At 41.8% G+C, this 23953-nt stretch overlaps 1 protein-coding gene across 3 annotated transcripts in view; it reads right to left on the bottom strand.

The window, feature by feature from the left end:
- Window positions 1-23953, bottom strand: part of CTNNBL1 (catenin beta like 1) — a 156278-nt gene that overhangs the window by 91206 nt on the left and 41119 nt on the right. For all 3 annotated transcript variants that reach the window (XM_044918492.1, XM_044918493.1, XM_021688906.1), the window contains exons 4-7: window positions 20630-20769; window positions 10914-11011; window positions 3126-3219; window positions 354-445 (exon numbers count right to left, since the gene is read on the bottom strand). In XM_044918492.1, the coding sequence (XP_044774427.1) occupies window positions 354-445; window positions 3126-3219; window positions 10914-11011; window positions 20630-20769 (424 nt within the window). The remainder of the gene's footprint in view (window positions 1-353; window positions 446-3125; window positions 3220-10913; window positions 11012-20629; window positions 20770-23953) is intronic.

Below are 23953 nucleotides of genomic sequence, written 5' to 3'. Positions count from 1 at the left end.
TCTGGAAGGATAGGTAAAATATTGTTAACAGTGGCAGACTCTGGCAAGCGGAACTAGAAGGAATCTGCTGAGGGGAGCTTTTACTTTCAGTTTTATACCTTCTGTACCACATGAGTTTATTTGTATTTACAAAATGTTTTTAGTATTTTCAGAGGTATTAAAGGCTACTTTCAAAGCCTCTTCTTTTAAAACAAACAGGGGAAAAGCAAAGAAAGACGCAAGAGATCTTTCAGTAAAGATGCCCAAACTAGATCCCACAGCAAAAGGGACAAACATCTGTGCCAGTGAGCCAGCTTCAGCCAGGCCCAGAGCGAAGAGCAGTGTGAGCTACAGTCCCACAAAGCCAAACTGACCTTCAGCCTCTTCAACAGCCACTGCAGAAGACCCTGCTGGGCAGCCTCGGTACACATCTCAGGCCGGAACTCTGCCATGTTTTCCACAATAGCTAAAGGGAGACAGACAGCAGTCATTTGGGAGGGCAATTTTGTTTCCATCTGCAACAAGCTTGCTTCCCTTCCCATGACAGACACCATATTCCTCTTCCCACTTCCTGTATTCCTCTTAGCCAGATGCTGTGTTGTCATTATTAGATTAACCAGGGAGATGCTATGGTTTTTTTTTAATTCAAGTAATGTTGCAAGTAAAACTCCTAACTGAAAATGATGAAATTTACAAAAGGAATGTGATAGATGTTCTGTGCTAATAGGGAACAACACTAGAGCAGAACACAGAGAAAGGTGGATATCTGCCCAGGAAGGCCTTCTTAGTCCTCACTGCATGGGAGCCCCAGAGACCTGTAACTGAAGAGACAGGGGACTGACTAGGCAGGAAGCCTAGGGAAAAAAATCAGGGGATGGTGAATTCAGAGTCTCTTCCCTTCCTGACATTCACTTTCAATTCTCTTTCTCTGGATATTGCAAGGGAAGCAAGCATGATCTTCTTAATTGAACAAAAAAATGTGCAGAGAGGGTAAAGGCCATGCTGGCAGAGGTAACTGTCAGGTACTCAGAAGCAAATATAATTGGTCCTGCTATCTCCTACAAGGGCCAAATTGCTGCTAAATAGAAAAATTAAAACTTAGGAGGCCAAAGGAAAAAAAAAGTTATTAAGTTATTACATAACCATGATACTAAAAAGGGGGACATTTTTAAAAAATCCCCTGTATAGTTCCATTCTAACACATCCAGTGCTTTCATTTCCTTCAGGGCCCCTTCCGCTCCATATCCCAGGATACGTGACTATTATAAAGGGGATAGAGTTAGGTCCACGTTCTCTAAGCCCAATGCCCAGAACACATCAGATCTGAATTTTGAAGGAGAAAGGGATAAAGAAATCCCCATGCCTCTTACGCTCATCCTCACTCCTCTGCCGCTGTCAGCCAGTGGGAAGTTAAAGACTCAGGGGGCAGCCCCCTCAGGGAGTGGAATACAAAGCCATGTTAGCAGAGTAGCAACGAGACCGCTAAGTTACTTTCTCACACTTTCTAGGAAAATCAACTCATGCATTTTAATCTCCAATGCCCTTATCTTACTCCTCTGCTTACACTTTGGATGGCTTCCCGTTGCTCACTAGAGCCAAATCCAATCATCTTGCCTCGGTTTACAAGGTCTTCCACCATCTGGGCAAACTCATGCCTCTGGTCCCGTCTCCCGCTACCACTACCTCCCACTGCCACAGTGGGAGTGCCACACTACACTTTCCCCAAGCCCACGCCCACTCACAGCTTTACAACTGTGACTCTCTCCTACCCAAGGGTCCTTCTCACATTTCTCTGTCAAAACGCACCTGTCTTCATATTCAGCCCCAATCAGCTACCTTTGGAGACCCTTCCTCACTTCCACACTGCTCTCCACTGACTCCTATTATACCATTTGTCTCCCTGTATTATCTTTCCTTTCTGTTCAAGGCTTTCCCATCAGTCTGCTTCTTAGGGAGTTAAGACCATGCCCAATTCATCTTTAATCTACCCAGTGCCTAGCACAGTGCCTCACAAACTGCAGGTGCTCAATAAATGAGAGAGGGATGAACCTCCTGAGCTGCTGGTAGGCGACCGTGCTAAAACTAGACAGATCTCTACAGACAGCCAGCCTGGTGCTTTTTTCATTATACCAGGCCCTTTTTATTAACAGTCAGTTAAGACTTTTGATGAGCTTTCTATTCAGCAAAATCCAGCATTAGGCTAACAGATGGTAATGCCAAATTCTAGCTCTAGACTAAAGCCAACCCCCAAGTTACAGATTGTTGTGTTCTCTCTTCTCGTACTCCCTCGGTGCTATGTCTTCCCTCTTGTTTATGATAATGCTCACAGAAGAGAGTATAAAACTATAAGAGAAATCTGTGGTAGACAAAAAGACTTGAGAGAAAAATCTAATCTCATCAAAATTTCTGCTTCAGCTGGGCCTCATTCATTTCTCAAGCTCTGCTTAAGATATGTCACCTTTGGTTTTTTTATAAGACAATGACCAGTGATAAAGGAGAACTACCCAAAACCACAATTTTAAATAGGCTAATGGTTTGACAACTTTGCCAGGAGAAAGACCTGGGAGATTCAAGGAGGAGGAAGGGAAATACTACAAAAGACACCCACTTAAATTCACATGTGATGAAAGTGCATCCAAGTTAACAGCAATATTTCAACTAAGTTTACGTGGCAAACTACACATAAGAAGATAAACACTTAACTCTTTTTCAAATAAGCTGTCTTATAAAGGTACTCCATTGTTCCAAAGTTTGTAGTCCCACTGAAGGAAAGTAGGAAGAAAAACCAATATGGGGGACTAAAAATTGTAAAATATACACTTTCTAAAGCTAAAAAAAAAAAAAAAAATTCACCCTGCATAGACATGACCCTAACATTTGAAGGCAAAGTTCTGCTAAAAGGAGCCAGTTTTTGTCCAGGAAGATACCCTACTTAGTGGATTTCTGCTTTTATTACTTGCCAAGCCAAACCAAAGCTGCAGTTATATGAAATTTACACAAGGGTCCTCATTTCTGGAGCGGCAGTCTGGGAGTAGAAGGAAAGAAAACACCGCTGCTGTTGACTCTATTATGAAGGAAGAAAGAAATGAGCACCAAGCCCAAAACAAACACGAAGGTCTCTGATCACTGGTCGCCCTGCCTCTCACCTAGAGTGTTGTGGACACCATCCGCCTCTTCCTTCACGGACTCATCCAGGCGCTCCAGATTCTGCACAAGCAGGGCCACCACCTGCCCATCCACCTTCAGCAACAGGGAAGCAAAAGGAGAAAGGGATACATGTCACAAAACAGTCCCAAAATGAGGGCGCCTGGGTGGCTCAGTTGGTTGGGCGACTGCCTTCGGCTCAGGTCATGATCCTGGAGTCCCTGGATCGAGTCCCGCATCGGGCTCCCTGCTCGGCAGGGAGTCTGCTTCTCCCTCTTACCCTCCCCCCTCTCATGTGCTCTCTCTCACTCTCTCTCTCTCAAATAAATAAATAAAATCTTTAAAAAAAAAAAAAGTCCCAAAATGGCCCCATTCCCATACTTTCTTCTCACCTGCATGAACAAAAGAACTAATCGACCACCCATAGTTTACAGTGTGCTGCTCTCCCATCCCATTACCTCTTTGAGTCTTGAAGTGACCCCAAGGCAAAGAAAGGGCAGGTTTCATTATCCCTAACTTAAGATGAGTAAATCTAAGCTTTAGGAGACAAAGTAAAATTCAAGGTTACAAAGTTAGTGAGTACCAGCGCTAGCACTTGAACCTAGGTCTTCTGAAATCAAGTTCAGTGTACTTCCCTATGTAATTGAAACAAACACCTTGCAAAAGCACCATCTTAAGTCAGGTCAATAGTTTGCTCAAGTCAAAAGCGTGTTTCTAGACCACAGCACCAAGAGATGTTTAGTTGGGAAGTTTATTTGCCATACTTTACACTGACCTCAAAATTTAGGGTTATACTCAAAACATTCCTAACGTTCTACGCTAAGCTTTTATGAAACTGTTACTTCTGATGAATTTCTAATTCCTTCTTGAGAACAGTATTAACATAATAAAATGCCTGACATTTGTATTACATTTAATGCATAGAACAGCAATTAAATTTCTCTAATTTGATTCATACAACCTTATAGGAAACTGTCAGTAGTCATGTCATAGAGAGCTGATATTCAGAGATTAACAGCTTAGCCAAGACCAAATGGCTACTGGGCAGTAGCAGGAAAAGCAAAAACCAAGCTTCCTTCTTTGGTGAAATAACGCTTATACTACTGCATGCTTCCCTCTGCACACAATCTGTACCCTTAGGGAGACTGCCCTCTGGGTAACCCTGATACAAACCCTGGACGGTACCTAAGGAAACACTGCATAATCAAGAAGTAATTATCCATCTGGTAACAACTTTCTCATCAGTAGCCAGTCAGAAACCTGTAGGGGAAGATGAAACCTGCCGTGCGTCTGTGGTATATCCTCTCTGACTGCCTCACTTAGGAAATGGAAGTAAGTTATCACGATTAAATAAAATTATGTGGCATGCCTTACCCTGGGTCTAGATCAAAAATTAAGTAGAGAGTTTGAATCTAGCTCTCGACCCCTTCTGACATCTGATCATTCACTATTCGTATCTCCCACAGACCAAGAAAAACTCCAGTCCTTTGAAGGCAGTCACCAAACCCTTGTTCGTCCTGGCATATTCTTCCAGGGGTAGTGCAATGCTATGGTACATGACAGACAGTCACTTTGCTAAATTCAAATAAACCAACAAAACACTTACTTTGTGTACTGCAATCAGGTCTTTTATATAAACTGTTCTCTTTACTCTCATGCAATCCTCATAGCTTTTACAGTGAGCAAACAAAGATCCAGAGAGGTTAACTAGCCTGGCCAAAGTCACAAAGGTTGTGGCAGAAGTGACTGACTCTAAGCATCTATTTTTTCCAATCATACCCTGTCACTTTGGGGAGGGGAAAAGAGAGAGAAGGAAACGTCTCATTTGACTGACACTGCCTAAACACTTGTGCATAAGATACCCAACAATACAACTGCAAACTGAGCCAGAGGATGGAACAATGGCAAGAGAGACAGATCTTAAAATAAGGCCTCTTTACTTTTTCTCGGTGACACTTAAAGGAAGTATCTGGCAAGGAGGAAAAGCTGAAATTACTGACTAATTTGCAAACCCGAATCATAAATGAGGTACAATTTTCTAGGCTTTGCCCTTTATGGTGTGAAGAACAATGTAGGACACCAGCTGCAGATTTGAGGGGATACTGATGCCAGAATTGAGGGTGCCTGTAAATACGAGAGTGAGCTGTTTTCCCCTCTTATCCCAAGGAGAGATACAATCTCACTCTCAAATCTCGCAGCCAGCAAAAGCTTCACCAAAGAAATCCACTGCAATGTTTTCCTTAATTAATTAGACAATTTGAGTATGTGAGAGGAAACAGAAAAACATCTGGGGGGAAAATATGAACCATGTCACAGTTTATTTTTCCCTAAATCACCCTGATTGACTTATAATCTCCCTGAATCCTAAAGCAGCAGACACTGCAAATCCACTGGGTATCACACTGCTTGTCGGTTCTGCAAACTGCTTCACCCATTTCAGTTGCTTATTGCTCCTTTATCTGCATTATTTTCCCCCCTTTCCTTGATTCTTAGTTATGTTTCCCATCTCTGCTGTCTGGAAAATGTTGGGGGTACAGTGGCAGTATGCAACGCATTCAAATCCCAGAACTGAATGGGTATCTGGCTGGAGGAAAATCTCTTTTCTTGCCACAGAAATCTAACTTCTAACAGACAGCCTTTTCAAGCTTGTAAAGTATAAAACTTTACGTTTAGCTAGGTTAAATGCAATTTTATCTGACTGTAAGAGGGCCAAAGCAGTCAAAATACACTTAGCTCAGAAAACCCTTGGAAAAATATTTATATTATGCATAGCTCTGGATATCACCTAGTAAGAAGCACAAATTAGCATTCTGTCTTACTCCCTCTAGGCCCTTGGGTCTACCACCTTCATGCCAATTTTTTGCACCTGTGACTAAACCTGAAACCAAAACCAAATCCTGGTCAGGGACCAAAGTGTCAGCCAGAGAACTCTGGCATTAAAAATCATGACTGTCTTAAGCCTGACGTTTTCTGGTAAGTCACCAGATACTTCTCCTTGTTAGTCTCCTAAACAATATTCCAGCAGGTCCTACTCAAAGTTCAAGGGCATGTTCAGATATCCTTTTCCACTTGACCAGGGAAGATGGATATAAGAGAAAAGGAGGAAATTAAAAAAAAAAAAGGACAGATGAGAAGGTTTGAAGGATTCTTTTTCTATCTTGTACAATCTGCCAATAACCTTTCTTAAGAGTGTGGAGTAAATTTTTCTACCTGCTATGAGTTCTGAAAATTTCATATTTAAAAAACTAAGAAAAAAAACCTCCCACATATCCACTGAATCTTGATCAAGCAGTAAGTTTTGAGGATACAAATGGTAATATGGTCAGAATGCAAAACTTATGCCTGTTGCCACCTATCTAGTAATATTTTAACTTCTCCTCTTGCTCCTCCAATTCATTATCCACACGGCTGCCAAGAATGGACTTCCTAAAATGTTCGGTCAGACAACGTTACATTCCCTTGCCCAAGATACTCCGGTTACTCCCTTTCACACCGGCAATTCCACCCCAGCTTCCTACCCTGGCCTACAAAGTCCTGAGCAATCTGGCCCTGAATGCGCTCTCTCCCCTCCCCGCCACTGTGCTCCAACAGTTCTGTTCCTTGAATCTGTCAAGCTCATTCCTGCCTTAGGTACTTTGCACTTGTCCTTTCCGAATGGCTGGTTTCTTCTTGCATGCCGAACTCAGGCCTTCCCTAACTATCTAATCTAACGTGACTTCACCGTACATCACATCACTCTATTTTAACTCTTTATGTAACAAGAGAACCACTATCTGCTTTCTGGTTTGTTTACTGCTTCTCCCCACACTAGAATTTGAGCTCCACAAAAGCAGACTCTGTCAGTCTTGCTCACTGCCATATAAGCCATTCCTAGAGTCTAGAACACACAAAGCACTCAGTAAACATTCAGTGAATGAACGAACAAATGAATTTTGCTTGGGAACAAATACAAATGAAGGTGAAGACATTAACAGAAATGAGAATGGGATAAAAGTGACAGGATCCAGAAATTTACATAATAAATACCTTTGGAAGCAACTGAAAACCTGCCAACCCCAGCCTCACCTGAGCAGCACAAATGTATTGCCAAACAGCCCAAACCAAACCACTAAAGAACTTCAAAGTTGAATGTTTAAGTAGGGTTAATTGAGTGCAAGCATGGGTATGGAGGGCAGTCCCCCAAGTCTCCACATCAAAGCCACTTTTGTGAAACTCTTCATACCAAATGGTGGCTCCTATAACCACTATGGCCAATGTCATGGCCCGGCCACATTCCCACCTCCTCTGCTGGGACACCTGCACACATCGTCCAGTTAAAGCTTCCCTTTGAGGCCATAGAAAGTACCTGCAGCGCCGTAGTCCTTCCTGATTCTTCCCCCTCACAAGTGATTGCTCCCTCCTCCCCACTTCCACAGAAGCTTACATCTCACAACTGTTCTTAATATTCTGCCTTGCATTATCAGCATTACTCATTTCATCCTTTTTTTTTTTTTAAAGCTAAACGTCTATCCTCCCATGCCTTATTTAGGTCCATTCCCTTCAAAAAAAAATTTTTGAGTATTCATTCAAAATGTTTTTTGAATATCTGTCAAAATGAAAAAAAAAAAAAAGTTTGTTGAACTCAACCTCTCGCTGATGGCATATGATAAATATGTCATTTTAACTTGACATTTACTTAGTACTTAATATGTTCCAGGCATAATACCTCTATGAAGATAATGGCCAACATTCATTGGGGGTTTATTCTGTATTGAACACAATCCTAAAGATTTATTAAATATCTCATTTATTCCTCACTTCAGTGTTATGCAATAGGCACTACTGTTATCACCATTCTACAGAAGAAGAAACTGAGTACATAGAGATTAGGTAACTTTCCCAAGGACACACAGTTGGTAAATGATAGAGCTACCACCTTGGCCACTCTCTTGATGGGAATCACATCTCAGGAAAGACAAACTTATGAACAGATGTCTATAAGCCAATGTGACAAGTGCCAGGATATACAAAGCGCTAAAAGAACACAAATTCTGCCTGGGGCGGGGCGGCGGGGGGGGGGGGGGGAATAAGCCTTAAAAAAAAAACTCAGAAGAGATAAGTTTTAAGTTAGGTTTTAAAGGATGAGTGGGAGTATTCCAGGTAGCCCAGGAGAAGCAAGGCCTGCCAAGCTGAAGGCAGATGTGAGCAAAGGCATGGGGCTGCAAAGCACATGGCAAATTTGGGGACTAGAAAGTAAGAAATGGCTGTCATCTAATCACAACGCTAAAGAAGTCCTAAGACTTCTTTAGAGAGGTATGCCAGAGAAGTGCCATTAAAGCAATACACTCTTGCATTTACTACTCTTAGAAAAGACTCTATTTTCCAGGCTACCAAATCAATTTGTTACAAAGCACAAATATTCACCTTTTGCATAAGTAACAGCAGTGGATGTGAACCAAATTTTAAGCCCCAAAGATCCCCAAGAATGCCAGGACAGCACTCCCTCCCCACAAATGTGCTAGTCTATTGCTCAGGACTTCCAATTGGGAAAAAGCCAAGGCAATAACTGCAAACTGCACACCACAATAAATTCTGCTCCGTGCCCTCTAGCCTCTGCTCATTCAATTCCAGGCCTCTGATATTGGCCCCAAATTAAAACTACAAAGACAACTCAACCCTTGTAATATGAGAATACTTATCAAACTTCTTCCTGAATGCAGCACAAGGGTAAAAAAAAATAATAATAAATGACAGACCACCCACCAGTTCTGTTCTCTGTTATTTACTGATAGCTGCTGACTGGCTGCAGACAAGCAAATAATATATAGAAGTCTAGGGATGTTCAAATGTGATTCACACCAGCCCCACCAGTATAAAGCTGTAAGAGTCAAAATCTTAAAATGATAATAATAAAAAAAAAACCCTAAACAAACAGAAAACCCTGTATAGCAGCTACCTAACGGCTCCCCAGACTGAGGATGAACTGTTTCTTTCCAAACAAACAATAAAATCTGCATGGCCCAGCTTTTGTTGGTGGGCTTAGCAACACAGAAAACACAAAGGGGGCTTTTGTGGGAACTGCTGTTTCCGGGGACGTTTTACAGGCAGCAGCCGGGCTAGCTGCTCCTCTCTCGTCTCCTCTACTCGCACAGGCAACGGATGGTAATTAAAATCAGCCCAGGGACCAGGCAGGAAGGCTCACTCAGGGCCACCGTAATTAACCTCTGGAAGGTGAGACTGTACAAATGACACCGTGGGGACACAGAGCAGGGGCAAGTGCCACAGCCTTCCTTCAGATGCTCCTCAAAACAAAAGGACAACCCAACATCATCCTTTCCTTTCTGCTCAGTGGTTCAAAGGAAAAATAAAGGTCCTGAATTCTACAAAAGTGGCAGTTTGCTCTAGGAAGGAGCTTGAAAGAAAAATGGCAATAGAAATTTTCATCAAACTGAGTCACAAACAGCCCTGCGGGACTCCAGCCTCAGACTCTGCAGGAGACAGGCCTTCATACCCGGTGGGTTCAGAGCCTCTCTATTCACACCAAACACCAGCAACAAGCATGGCACATGGGAAACTGCCAGTGTCAAGGACCTTGAGAGAAAGGTGAGGAGAGGGTGAGTGGAGCAGCAGTGGGGTGTCAGAATCAGTTGGGGCCCCAGGCCCAACCATTCTGATTCAGTGGGTTTGGGATGGGGCCAGAATATAGCCTAACACACACCCCGGTGCTTCTAATACAAGGGACTGCAGCCATTTTTGATAAACTGTAAACTGCATCAAAACCAGTATTTACTAACATTCTTAGCAGAAAGAAAAGACCAGACCACAGAAGACAACAGAGAGGAAGGAAAATTAAGAGAGCCTAGAGGAGGGAGACAGCTTGATGGGTGGTTGATGGGTGGACAGAGCCCCACAGGAGGTGTCAGGGTAAGAGGCTGGACTGGACTCCCTCCTCCACTTGCCAGCTGGGGTGCCTTTCCAGTCCTGGAGGCCTCCTTGTCGAGAGGGAAGCTGGTATGCTGGGGATCCGAACACGCAGCCTCTCATCCCAGCTGCACAGGGCCGGGCTGAGTGACCTGGTGGAGAGCTGCCCCTCTGTATCTGGGTTTCCTCATGTGACAAGGGAGGTGATGAGAACAGACTGGTTTAACTCACATGTAAACTCCATATGACTGGCAGCTGCCTGGAAGACTCTGAAGCCTCACCCAGGCTCCACAAAAAAGGCACAGAGAAATCCACCAGCCCAGGCTCTACAGGCAGGGGCTGCAACTCTGGTCGGATGAGCTGGAAGGTTTGTTCTTGCTTTTAACGTTCTCCGATTCCCTATCTGTAAAATGATAATGGTATCTGTCCTCACTGGTGCTTCCGGGAGGAGAGGAGAAACGTTTGTGCAAGGGTCAGCAGCACCACATGGGGGTAGAAGAACAGGAACACGGAGCCAAGAGAACACAGGTTCAAATCCCAGCTGTGTGACCACGGGCAAGTTGTTTCGCCTCTCTAAGCCTCAGTGTCACAGCTGGAAATGGGACTAGTAGCAGAGAGGATATGGTAAAGAGGACATAAAGTGAAAAAAAATGAGAAAAGGCCTGCCTTCAGCAGATATTTAATAAATGCTAGGCCTCTATAACCCCTTCCTTAACCCAGTTCCAGAGTATCAAGTACCCCACAAGTTGCATTTCTACTTTCTTACTCTCCTCATTCAGTGTAGCCTTGCCACGGAGCTCACACCCACCTGGTGTCACTCACAGAGACAATGGTGATGATGTTAACACCTTACACACACCCACAAAACCCCAGAGGGACGAGCAACTTACCAGAGCATCGATGAGTACTTCCGCTCCCTCTTCACTCTCGTGGAGGGTGTCTATATCTGTTAATTCCTGAAGCAAATCAACCACAGCTATGGACACATGTGAAAAGTGTTAAGGGTATCACATATATACTGAAACCTTACTGACATTTTATTAAAATCTTTGTTTCCCTTCTGTTTCCTTGTCAATCATTTTATTACCGTTCACCTTTAATACACTGTGGCTTTATTAACATCTCTTCAACAAGGTTCTACTCACAGTGGGTGTTCAGTAAATGTTTTTAACTGACTCAGTCTTTTTCCTTATGCTGCCTTCCTGGTCACTTATTCCATAGGTTCACTGCATTTTCATAAATTTCAAAATTTCAAATAAATTGCTCAGGAGGCTGCTTTCCCAGTGAGAAACAGGCCAATACCCTTAACCCTATCTCACAATTTAAATTCTTGGAACTCAGTATAATCTGAACTACCCTGTACGGTTCACCTTCAAAGGCAGTAATGATTTCTGAGCTGAGATGGCTGGTGTTCAGCTAGGGGTCGGCAGAGAGCGGGGCAGGACAAAATCAGTTTCAGATGTAGAGGGAAGGCTTTACACTGGACTGAGCTAGACCTCCCCCCCCACCCAGCTCCCTCCTCTCACATACTGAGCTACTATGGACATAAAAGGAAGAACAATGAGAATTAAACACTAGACAAAAATAGAAAGAGGAAAATATATATGAAAGAAAGAAAACATGAAAGAGAGAAAAAAGGAGTTATGTTTGGAAACTGGAAGGCAGAACTAAACTGCTTCCCTTCCTCACCTTGGAAACACTCTCTCTCTCTCTTTCTCTTTCCCTCTCTCTCTCTCTCTCTCTCACACACACACACACACACACACACACACACACACGGACACCATGCACTGCCGACCTGCATTTCTGAATGTCTACGATGAAGAAAGCACTGTGATGGTGACAAAAGCAAATACATTATTCATTCTGGGTCTCAGTTTCCTCATCTACAAAATGAGAGCGTTCAATAATCAGAGACATTTAAAAAATTATACACCACAGACAACTGCCAACATGTAACAAATGAGGAATACAGACGTCCTAAAAAAGGAGCAATCAAACTGAACTCGGAAATCAGGAATGATTTGCTAGAGAAGACTGATCAGAAAACTGGCAACTAAAAAGGATGAGGGCAGAGGGGCAAGAAAGCCAAGCCACGGTAAGGGCAAAGAGACTGGAATGTACAAAGGCACGTGAAGAGGAGAACATAGAGGATTTGGGAAGGGAGGGGAGGACAGAAGAAAAGGGAGGAGAGAGAGAAAATTACAACTAGAACTCTATGAAGAAAATAGTATTTTGAAAGAATAACCTAATAGCTGTATACAGGCTGCACTCAAGCATTGAGTGCCAGGGGCGGGGGTGGGCAGATGGGAGGCAGGATGAGCAGGTAGCTGGAGGGTGAGGGCTGGGCAGGGAGCCAGGTCTAGAGGAAAAGATACACACACCAGTCCAGAGTGAGACAAGGTCAGAATCAGGGCAGTTTCACTAGAACTGGAAAGAAAAAAATAAAGGAAAGATACAGGACAGAGTAACAGGAATGATAGGATTTGCTAGCAACTGCCAGCTGACGTTCCAGGTATTTTATGAACATCTTTTGCTGAAAGAAAAACTATTGGAAGGTTTGTTTTATTCATTTATAACCGACTAGCTGATCATCACGCACAAGTAATTAAGCTATCTGTGTCTTCTTTCACTCTTTAAAGTGACATTTACCCAAAACACCGGAGTGCTACAAAACTTAATATGTAAAAGAGCTTAAAGGTCTTTGGACAAAACTCCTTTATGTGTCTAGTCTACTCTTCATTAACCAAGTGACCAGAAAGCGGTTGACACAAAAGACCATGTATCATACTTGACACACAGTAAACCAAAGCACAGAAGTTGTTTGAATTAATTTTAAAAAACAAAAACTGGCTACCCAACTAACCCCTAGAAACCCCAGAGCTACCCCTGACTAGTAGGAATTAGTAGTAAAGACTGCAACAGTTGCCGCTGTAATAACCACCATGTCTAAAAGTCATCAATATGCCAAGTGCTGTGCTTCCAAATTCTCACAAGGGCATTATAATATACGTGTGATCCCCATTTTACAGATCAGAAAGCCCAAAGCTCAAAGTGGTTAAGTAACTTAGCTAAAGGTCACTGCAATAGTAGGGGAGAATGTTAGGTCCATCTGATTCCAAAAACAATACTTTTGCCACACTTCACACTAATGGACAGGGGAAGACATACCGGCTTTAAACAGGGCTAGGTTCAGGTAAATCCTAGCTAATGACCCTACTGTAATTACAAAGATCTGTCACGTATTTCCACCAAAAATTATTAAAAGTTTCAGGAAGAAACAAGATGCTGAAAACTCCCCCTCCTCCTCATCTAAGGAACTCTCAAATATATTCTCTTGAAAAGTTCTTAAATATGCATTGTAAAAATCTTAGCGATTCACATGCTTATTTAATATACATGACATTCATCTATGTATCCATCCATCCATCCACTGTAGAGTCAGATGTCTATAGGACACAAATATGAATTAGGCATATAATAAGTACTATCATTACCTTCCTTGAACAATGCCATGCAGAACTAAGTACTTACTAACTCATATGTGATGGATATTCATTAAACAACAGCCTCAAGAGACAGGTGGGGTATATATGAAAGAACAACAGATGAAGAGTCAGAGCAAACATGAGGACAGGAGTCATGTTGGACAGGAGTCATGTTGTATTCATCTTTGCTTCCTATCTTCAGCGAACTGAACTATCCCAAAACTATCACTAGCCGTGTAATCCTGTCCAAGCCCCTTTATTTCCTTACAGCTTAGTTTCCTCGCCTGTACAATGGTGGCAATGGTCTCTCCCCAGCCCATCTTGCTGAGTAGCTAAAAGGAATAAATAAGGTCACATATGTCGAAGGCCAGGCAAATCAAAGTAAAAGAAAATATGAAAGCGTCTTCTAATAAAGATTGTTAGTCAAGTCTTCCCACAGAATGGCCAAGGCCCTCACTGTTGCGTTCACTTTTTCCTGAAGCCTCTAAAATCTAAAATGTAGGCTAACAACAGCATGGTCTTCCTTTCTGGGTCACAATGAGTTGGAAGATCTAATTTTATATTTTGGGGATGCTACAGACATTCAGATCGATCAAGTCCTTTTTCAGCCTCTCAGGTCTATGGGCCAGGTATCATATTTTTCTTTGATTAGTCTTATACCATGCTCACAGATGTGTCACATTAAACCTAGGAACTTCTTTTAAAACGGAAAAGAGTTTGACAATGGTGGTGGTTTTATATAGGACAGAATAAGTGTCTAAATTTTACCAAGGAAAGTCATTTCTAAAAATGTTCCAGTGGTTTTCTCCTTGCCTACCCTCCTGCCTCAGTTGAGAAGTCAAATATGAAACCAGTTACCAGTTACTGGGTCTGGTAAATATTTCATCAATTCTACTGCTAAGTGATTTTACATAAATTCCTAACTTTCACCAAATTAACATTTCAGCAAGGCAGTTAACGAGTCCATAATTGTAATCAACTCCTGGGTAATGTAATATTACCCAGAAGATAAAGGTCATTTGAAGACCAGAAAGAGGAGTGAGAACCAAAACTAAAGATAGACTGGCAGATTCTCAATCTTGATGAGAAAATTCAGCATGGTCTGCCACCCATCCAGCATTTCTTCACAAGCAGACTCTGGGCATGAGTGATAGGTTTTTCCACTGTAGTTACAATTTCATTTCACAAGGTAAAAGGCTCTCTCGTCCAAGTATAATAGGAAAACAGAGAGCCTGTCTCTCTGTGAATTACTAAAACACAGTTTTTGAGAGCCTATTTTGTCATGTCGAGTAGAAAGGCCACCTTGCACACTCCCTCTGTACCTGTCCACTACAGGGGCAATAAGCTAGTGTAATAAGAGGTGAAGCAAAAAAGACCAGCTGGGCACAAAATGGTCCATAATACAAAGGCTCTTGGAAAAAGAGGAGTATTTACTTCCACTTTTTGGCTTTAGATATTTGCTTTTGGGTATGATCCATGTAAAGTTTTGGTACAGAAACTGAACGTTAATCTCATTAATCTCCAATGAGATATGTCCACAAGGAACAAAAGTTATTTAAAAAAATCAAAAAACAAAAAGATAAGAACAAGATGTAGTAAGCAGATGGCTTTTTTAAAAAAGTCATTTCAGGGGTGCCTGGGTGGCTCAGTCGTTAAGTGTCTGCCTTCAGCTCAGGTCATGATCCCAGGGTCCTGGGATCAAGCCCTGCATTGGGCTCCCTGCTCGACGGGAAGCCTGCTTCTCCCTCTCCCACTCTCCCTGCTTGTGTTCCCTCTCTCGCTGTCTCTCTCTCCATCAAATAAATAAATAAAAGCTTTTAAAAAAAAAAGCATTTCAAATAGGATTCCTTAAGAAAAATGAACCAGTCTAGATTCAGGGAATATACCTGATTTATTGGAACAAATCTGGGTTTAAAAAAAAAAAAACAAAACTTTTTTCTTTTACTCCTAGATTAGGACAGTGATTAGATATGGCTCATTTAATGCAGACGAATTTTAAAACACAGACACAATGGTCTTTTTCTCCTTTTAAAACAGTTGGCACAGAGCTACCTAGAATAAACCTGGACTCTTAATTTTCTCCCAATCCTAGATCAAACTAATATGAAGGAGAAAATGCACTCGTTCAAGACTCATTAAGTACCTACTAATGGCTAAGGGCACTATATTGCCACAGGGGAAATGTCCAAAGCAGGCTACAACGACCCTAGTCTTCCAGGGACATAGAATTCACCTAAAACTCATAAACAAGATCAAAAGTTATATTAAGAGGTCCTTTTCCTAGATTGCCATTTTGGCACTTTTCACCTGACCTTTCTTCAGAGCATACTTAAAAGGCTCCAGAAAAATGGGTGACTTATCTGCACAGATTATCAGACATGTCGGACTACTGATGAGAAAAAGAAGTACCTTCTCTTCAGTGTAGTTTTGATTCTGGAAATATCAAGATGAGAACAGCTCCCAGCAAAGCAACAGCTCAAGATACACAAGTCTTGGGGTTTTTTTTTTTTTTTTTTTAAAGATTTTATTTATTTATTTGAGAGAGAGAATGAGAGACAGAGAGCACGAGAGGGAAGAGGGTCAGAGGGAGAAGCAAACCCCCTGCTGAGCAGGGAGCCTGATGTGGGACTCGATCCCGGGACTCCAGGATCATGACCTGAGCCGAAGGCAGTCGCTTAACCAACTGAGCCACCCAGGCGCCCAAGATACACAAGTCTTGTTAGACAGTGTTTGCAGGAAAGCACTAGAGCAATAGCCAACTCCGTCCCAGTCCAATTAGAAGAAAGCCCTTAAGAGGCTCAAACCCTTCCCAGCCCTATTCCTGCTCATTAACACTGGGGCTCTAACACATGGCACCCCTGACTATTGTACACACCTCCTGGGACAATATGGTGTGTTGCAGTCAGCTTGTTCCACTTTAGCTTTCTCAGACCCAAACTGCTCAAATTCAATTGATCCCTGCTGGTCTAAAAAAAGTCTGTCTGCTCTTTATTTTCCAATTCCCACAGTAGTCCTTCACAAAATCCAACAGGACAACTTTGCAAGTCCTCCTGGCTTTCTAGAGTCTAAGAAAACTAGGCAGTTGTTTAGAAAGGAATAGCGCTAACAACCACTTCCTAAAATTATCCCAGACCCCCCCCCCAAAAAAAAGAGCTGTCCTATCAGCACCAATGATCTCCTCTGTAACTAACAAATTTCTCCCTTCCCACATATTAGTATGCAACCCACTGTAATAATGCCTTAGGTTGACATTATTACAATGAGACCTAATTTTTCTGAGTCACAAACAGGTGGAGACAAAGCAGACTGTGAACAAATTGGGTGTATTCAATATATATATATATATTATATATATATATATTTTTTTTTTTTTTTAAAGAATAGAGCACTGACCTGGGAAGCAGTAGTCTTGATGTTTTTGTTTTTTTTTTTAAGTAAAGTCACGAGCCTGATATCCTGGTTACTTTGTAGTGATTACATGAGCACATCAGCTTCTAGCATGTAAGGAATGGCAATTTCCACTGGCAAGATACAGGCCATAAAAATAAACTCGAAACACACTCGGATCTCCACATCTGTTAAAAGCTTACCCATCTCCCAATGCCCAATTCCCTAATCACCCCCAAGCCAGAAATGACTCACACCTCAAAACTCCAATGGCATTTCATGAGCATAATACTCCAAGGGCACTTACCACACATAGTAACTTGTACGTAGGTGAGTGTTTTTGCTCAACTGGAGTTATTATTTCTTGTTTCCCCAATAGGACCCAACAGGGCTTATCACAAAAAGGAGGAAGTCCATAAATGCTGTGATCTACCACAAAGACTTTAGAAAGGATTCCACTGACTTGTCACTCAAACTGAGAATGCAGCTAATGACATACAAAAATAGGATGCTTATGGATTTGGTGCTGTGGTGATTTATTTTTTTGTTGGTGGTAAAAGGGGTGATGAGCCACCATCTGGGGTTTTATCTTCCCCTTGTTTTATTCTTCCTTGTTCCTTTAGGCAAAATGAGGAAATATGGCTTAATCTGGGCCACAAAAACTGTTTGTTTAGCAGTACCTTAAGAAAATATCTTTAAATGTACCTTCGATTTTATGTTTCTGTAGAAACACTCCAAAAGGTTCACAAAAAAGGACTCTAAACATATTTAAATGACCTACTTCAAAGGAAAAATGGTTCTAAAAAGCAGTATTTCTAAAAGGCAGCAGCTGTTGGATCCTACCTTGTGTTCCCTTCTAGCACATTCAGAGTGACTCTTCAGTAGTGTGTGAGGGGTATGCCCCTCCCTCTCTGCCCCTCACCCCCAGAGATGCTCTTCACAGACCAGAATTCCACTCTGCAGCAACCGATGGCTGGGCTCCAGCCTCTCAAGGGGGGAGACGAGGCACAGAAGCGCTGACAGGCCCTCACGAGCAGCAGTGACGCAGAGCGCCAGAATAAACTCTGAAGCTGCTTCTCACAGTTGAAAGGACGGGGCACAAGCTGTTTTCTCGCAACTCTGCTTCTTAAGGTTACAACAAACCAGCCTCTGATCCAATTAAAATCCCTATAGTTTACGTTTTCTCAGAGGAGGACAAAGCAAAGATGACCTGGGCTTGCCGGGAACACAACCAGCCACGTATGGTCTTGGTTGATAAATGAAGAGTTAAAAAAGATGAAAAATTAAAGTCATGACTGCCATGAAATTGTTTATTCATGGTAAGGTGTTCAGGGCAGTTACAGCTGTACAACAGTAATTGTTAACAAGCGTCTCCTGAAGAAAAATCTCCATTATAGATCACAGATAAGACAGGAAGCAGAATGCATTGCTACTGGGAGATCAACGTCCCGAAATGGTAGAGGATGTGTCAGACGCAAGTCAAGAGGGCTTACCCTTTCCTGAAACCACTTTCAAGAAAAACTGTACTTTGAGGACGATGACATTTACCCTAATTGCTGCAGCTAATTAAAATTAGGTAATTAAAAAAATTTCAAATGCACTTTAAATTTGATGTAGGGCATAATTAAAAATCAGATTTTAAAAAATATCATTAGGGCAGTAGGGTGAAGGTTGGCATACTAGAGGGGAAAAAAAAAAAAACAAAAACGCAGTTTAGCTCTCAGAAAACAGGAGGGAGATGGCAATCTGTCAAAGTTATTACAGGGGGACTTGTTTTTTTCCTTTTTAAAGACCAGAACTTAACAACTTGGAACATCTGTGCCCTTGCCTTTCCCAAGTATGCCGATGTTGAACAGCACTTCTTGTGTCATTCTTCTCCCCAGCAGGAACCAGGCTGGTGAATCAGCAAAATGTCAGGATCTTCGGAAAGCTGCTACTATTACTTTGAGTTAGCAGGAACAGAAAAAAGAACGAGAGCTGTGTTTCCAGAAACAACTTGGTGATTCCTGTGTGAATACACAAGGTAGCAGATGACACTGTGCAACCCTGTCAGGGATGTAATAAATCCTACAGGGGGAGGGCTCAAGATGCACTTGAAACAACACTGGACTGGAAACTGGGGGCGCCCAGAGGGCCAGCCTCAACTTCAACAGTTAGCTGTCCAACATCTGGACCTCTGATTTGTCACTAAATAAATAAGGCACTGGGCTAAGTCATCTCTCAGGTCTGTTTGGATCCTGAAAATCTACCATTCTGTAGGTAAATTAAAATGTAAAGTCGTAACTAGAACTCCTTCTACCTTACTAACTCTGTGAGGACTAGTTAGTACCTTGAATAGGGCTGATCATATGGTAGACACCCAAATATATGTTTATTGACTGATGCTGCTTGAACATCCAGTCTAGTCCATGGTTCCTCGGGGTCTAGTACAGTGCCTGGTACATAATAAGCACTCCAAGCATGTCTGCTGCATGAATTCATGAGACCCTATACTAAGCTGATCCAGAAACAAGCTAATCAACCAGGGTTCTCGTACAACCCAGAACCCAGAAGTAAACCCTGAGGAACACATTCAACAACCTGGGGACTGACAGAGTGATTCTTAATACTATCTAACCTTACAAGTCTCAGAAATGGCTTAAGAGCACCGTTCAAGAAGGCTGCATTAAAATTATTCACTGATTTATTTCTATGAGAATTATCAAGCAGGAAAGAACCTAGTGAGACATGCTCTCAGGAGAGAGATTACCAGGAAGATGAAAATAACATGAAGCAGCAGCAGATTCCCCGTGAATATCACTCAGGCAGACTAACTAAATTTGTCTCCTACCTTCGGAAATCTGGATTCAAACAGAAAAACTACTGGAAGAGAATCTGCTTTAATGAACATATTCCCGACCAAGGGCACATCAAAAGCCGTTTGCAGAAAGCTGCTGCACATCTGAGAGCAAAGACAAAGTATAAAATGGTTTTGGAAGTCAGGTTCAGATTCAGGTAAAAGTAACATCCACTAAGTGCCTACTGTGTATCAGAAACTGCTTAGCCCTCACATGGTCTCCTTTAATCCTCCGTAACAATGAAAGGCAAAAGTTATTAACTCCACTCCTGCAGAGGACAATACTAAGGGCTGGAGGGGCATCAAATTTCACACTAGAAATGAAGCTGGGAGCCAAAGCTAGATCATCTGTTTAGGTCTAATGCTCATTCAACAAATATTATGTGCTTCTGTGCACCAAGCCTTTTTTAAGGAATAGGGAACGTAGCACTGGACAAAATAAAATTAAAATCCCTGTCTTCCTGGACATTCCAGTGTGCTTTCTACCATGGTTCACTGCCTCCTCTTTTCTCAACTCCACTGGGCCATCTGTTAGCAGAATGATGTCTAGATCAACAGATTCAAATCCTATCTGGCCTTGCCACTATAATGGACCTGGAAAATCAAGATCCTGAGAAATTAATGCTATTAAGGTATGAACAGATACATCACAATGAATTCCAGCACTAATAAGAGAAAGTAGGACAATTAAGGATTGCCCAAGATTTAGTCATAGATAAAAACAGATTTTCAAATGAGTAAAGAGCAGCGTGTGTTTCAAGACGGGAGATAATTAGAATGAAAATAGAACACCAGACGTGACAGCAGACATCAGCAGAGACAGACAGGAGATGAGAGTAAACTGTATTCCCTCACCCTGTCAGCCTTCCTACTGAGGACAGATCTGAAAGGATATCTGTATTATCGTGTCCAAGTAACCCAAGGAGAGACTGCACAGCATTCAGCTCCACCAGGAGGTGGTACAGGTCTGGCATGGTGGCCACCACGTGCATCTCCTGAATGATGTCATTTAGGTCCAGCTCGGATTCCATAAACCTAGGAGGGGAAAACATGACAGCATCAGTGAAAGGAAAGGGGTACTTATCAGCACTGAGGAGCAAACAGCAACATAATCCAGACAGAGAAACAATCTGTCAAAGTGTCTGCAACAGACCAACCAGGAAGTACACTCATCCAAACATCATACTGTCACACAATTTCCTTGAGAAATCGATTCCCTCATTACAAAAATCAATCTTGGATTCAGATCTCATTACAGGGTTCCCCTTACTCTTGCAGTCACAAGTTGCCTTTTAGAGGCTCCTGAAACATTTTTAGCATTAAATGACCTGCCCACCAGTCCTGTGGATTAGCTACCATTACCACTGTGTTGCCCTGACATAGTTATCCGACTAACCCAAAAAGGGTTTCTCTTACCTGCCACTTCAGATCAAGGGCCAATTATTCCCCTTACCCAAAGGACAATGCTGAGATTTTCCTGCCATCCAAAAATACCCTGCCTTCCTCCAAACCCTCTCCCTTCAGTAAGCTGATTAGGGGGCAGATTCCAAAGTAAAGCAGCAGGATCTCCAGGATCCTGTAATCACCACCACACCTTACAGAGCATGATACTCCACTCACATTTCCACACCCAAACCTTTCAACAAACCTATGCCCAGGCGCTAAGAACAAAACTGCTCTGCATTCACCTCTCCCAGCCCTCCCCCACTGTTTGCATATCAGAAATGCCCAGTAAGCCTTTGATGAACAAGACAGGAAGGTTTGCTCTGAGGAGGAAGTGAGCCAATCCATGTAAAGCAACTGAACAATACCTGACTGAGAGTAACTGAGGACAGATCTGAAAGGATATCTGTATCATCGTGTCCAAGTAACCCACAGAGAAACTGCACATGCTTGAACTTGAACTCATGACCCTGAGATCAAGACCTGGGCTGAGGGGCACCTGGGTGGCTCAGCCAGTTGAGCATCCGACTCTTGGTTTTGGCTCAGGTCATGACCTCAGGGTTGTGAGATCAGGCCCCGTGTCAGGCTCTGCATTCAGTGTGGAGTTTCCCTGAGATTCTTTCCCTCTCCCTCACCCTGTCCCTCCTCCTGCTCACACGTGTGCTCTCTCTCTCCCTCTCTCAAATAAATAAATAAATAAAATCTTAAAAAAAAAAAAAAAGACCTGAGCTGAGACCAAGAGTCAGACACAACCGACTGAGCCACCCAGGCGCCCCAGCAGTGGTTTAACAGACTCTGGAGTCAGACTGCCTGGGTTTGAACCTGATTTAGTCACTTAACTTCACTTCTCCATCCTCAATTTCTCATCTGTAAATAAGATCATAAAATTCCTATCTCACAGGTCTACTGTAAAGAGTAAATGAATAAATAAAGCACTTAAGAAAAATGCCTGGCCTATAAAAAGCACTACACGTTTGCTCTCATTTCTTCTCCTGCCACTGCTGTTATTATTATGTCTATCTTCCCTTCTAGAACGTACGCTTCTTAAAGACAGAAATTATATCTTTTGTCTCTATATATCCACAGATGCCTGCTTAATCAAATGGCCTCAATTTAATTTTATATCAGTGTGCTTTAATTTAAAAAAAAGAAAAGGAACATAAGCAGGGACTCTTGAAGTTACATATGCCTCATTCAGATGCTGAGGGGCTGGGCAAAAACCACCTCTCCAAAAATCTGGATTCTGCAAGGAACAAAATCTGGAGACTACAGTTCTTTAAAAACATGCCTGTATTTCAGACAATATCCTTACCACTGTTTTTCCCCATTACTATTTTTAATCATAACATTTATATATATTTTTTCTAATTATAAAATACTACTTTCTATAGAAAACTGGGAAAAGACAAGCTTTCAAAAAATAAACAGAAATCATCCATCCATTATCTCAGTGACCAGAAATAACCACTGATAATATTCTGGTAGGTTTAAGTAGTTTTTCTCAACTCATAGCCTACCCCCCCCCCCCACCACCAAAAAAAGTAGCCTACATAGTATACAGTTCTATATTCAAGTTTTGCCATTGTTGTTAACATAGGCTGAACAATTTCCCTTATCATTAAGCATTCTTCTACAACAGGAAAAGCCAGTATCGAACACTTGTCATTCCTTCTCCTTCCATGGCAAAATCCCTCTTGAACCCAGTGCCCTTCCCTGCTAAGCCCAGACATGGCTTCAGAATCCTTCTCAACACAGTGTTCCAAGAAGAAACCACCAATCAATCCAAGAGCGGGTGTAGGAGATTAAGCCTATCTGAAATGTCTATTCTAAATAATACATTTTAAAAAGCTACATCGTATTTCCTTACGTGGATCTATCGTAATTTATTTTACCAATCCCCCTTTGTCATTTAGATGGTTTTTCAATCTTTTCCCTTACAACAAATGACACTACGATGTATGTATGCATAATTATTGTTAGGATAAATTCCCAGGAAGGTGCCCAGTCAGAAAGTATGCATAACTTAACAGATTTTGCTCTAGCCTGCCAGAAAGGTACCAGCAGTCTATGAAGTGCCTATTTCCCCCACAACCTCCTCAAAACCAGTATTATCTATTTAAAATCTCCTCCAATTTGAGATGAGAAATATAACTTATTTTTTATTTTGCACTTCTGATATTAAGTTAAAATTCTGTTAATGTTGTTTCTCCTTTGACCATTTTTATATCAGGGTGCTCATCTTATTTGCTGATTTATAAGCACTCTATATATTAAGAAAATTAATCTCTGCCATATGTTACAAAAAAATAAACCAACGAAAAATATTTGCCCTTTAATCTGTACATTGTGCTTTTTAACATAAAAGTTTTTAAAAGCCTAAGTAGTTAAATCTTTGTCTTTATGAACTCTTACATGCACCCTGAGTAAGGTTTTTCCTACACTAAGATCAAATATATTTTATGATATACTATCTCTATGTTTATATATATTTAAATGTTTAGGAGTAAGTAAATCTGAGATATATTTTAGCATATGATATGGGGCAAAGATCTAACTTTATTTTCTGCAAATGTTTGGCCAATTGTCCCAATACCATAACCTATCCTTTTTCCACAGATCTGAAGAAATACCACCTCTATCATACACTAAATTTTAATGCGTACTCTAATCTTTTTATGGGTTTTTCACTCCATTTCACAGATTTGTTTGCAAATTCCTGAGCCAGGACCACACTTCCACATTATCATGGCATATTTTACCTGTTACCACAAAACAT

This window comes from Neomonachus schauinslandi, chromosome 10, assembly GCF_002201575.2.
Source record: "Neomonachus schauinslandi chromosome 10, ASM220157v2, whole genome shotgun sequence".
Lineage (NCBI taxonomy): Eukaryota > Metazoa > Chordata > Mammalia > Carnivora > Phocidae > Neomonachus > Neomonachus schauinslandi.
This window is presented reverse-complemented; position numbering and strand designations above follow the sequence as displayed.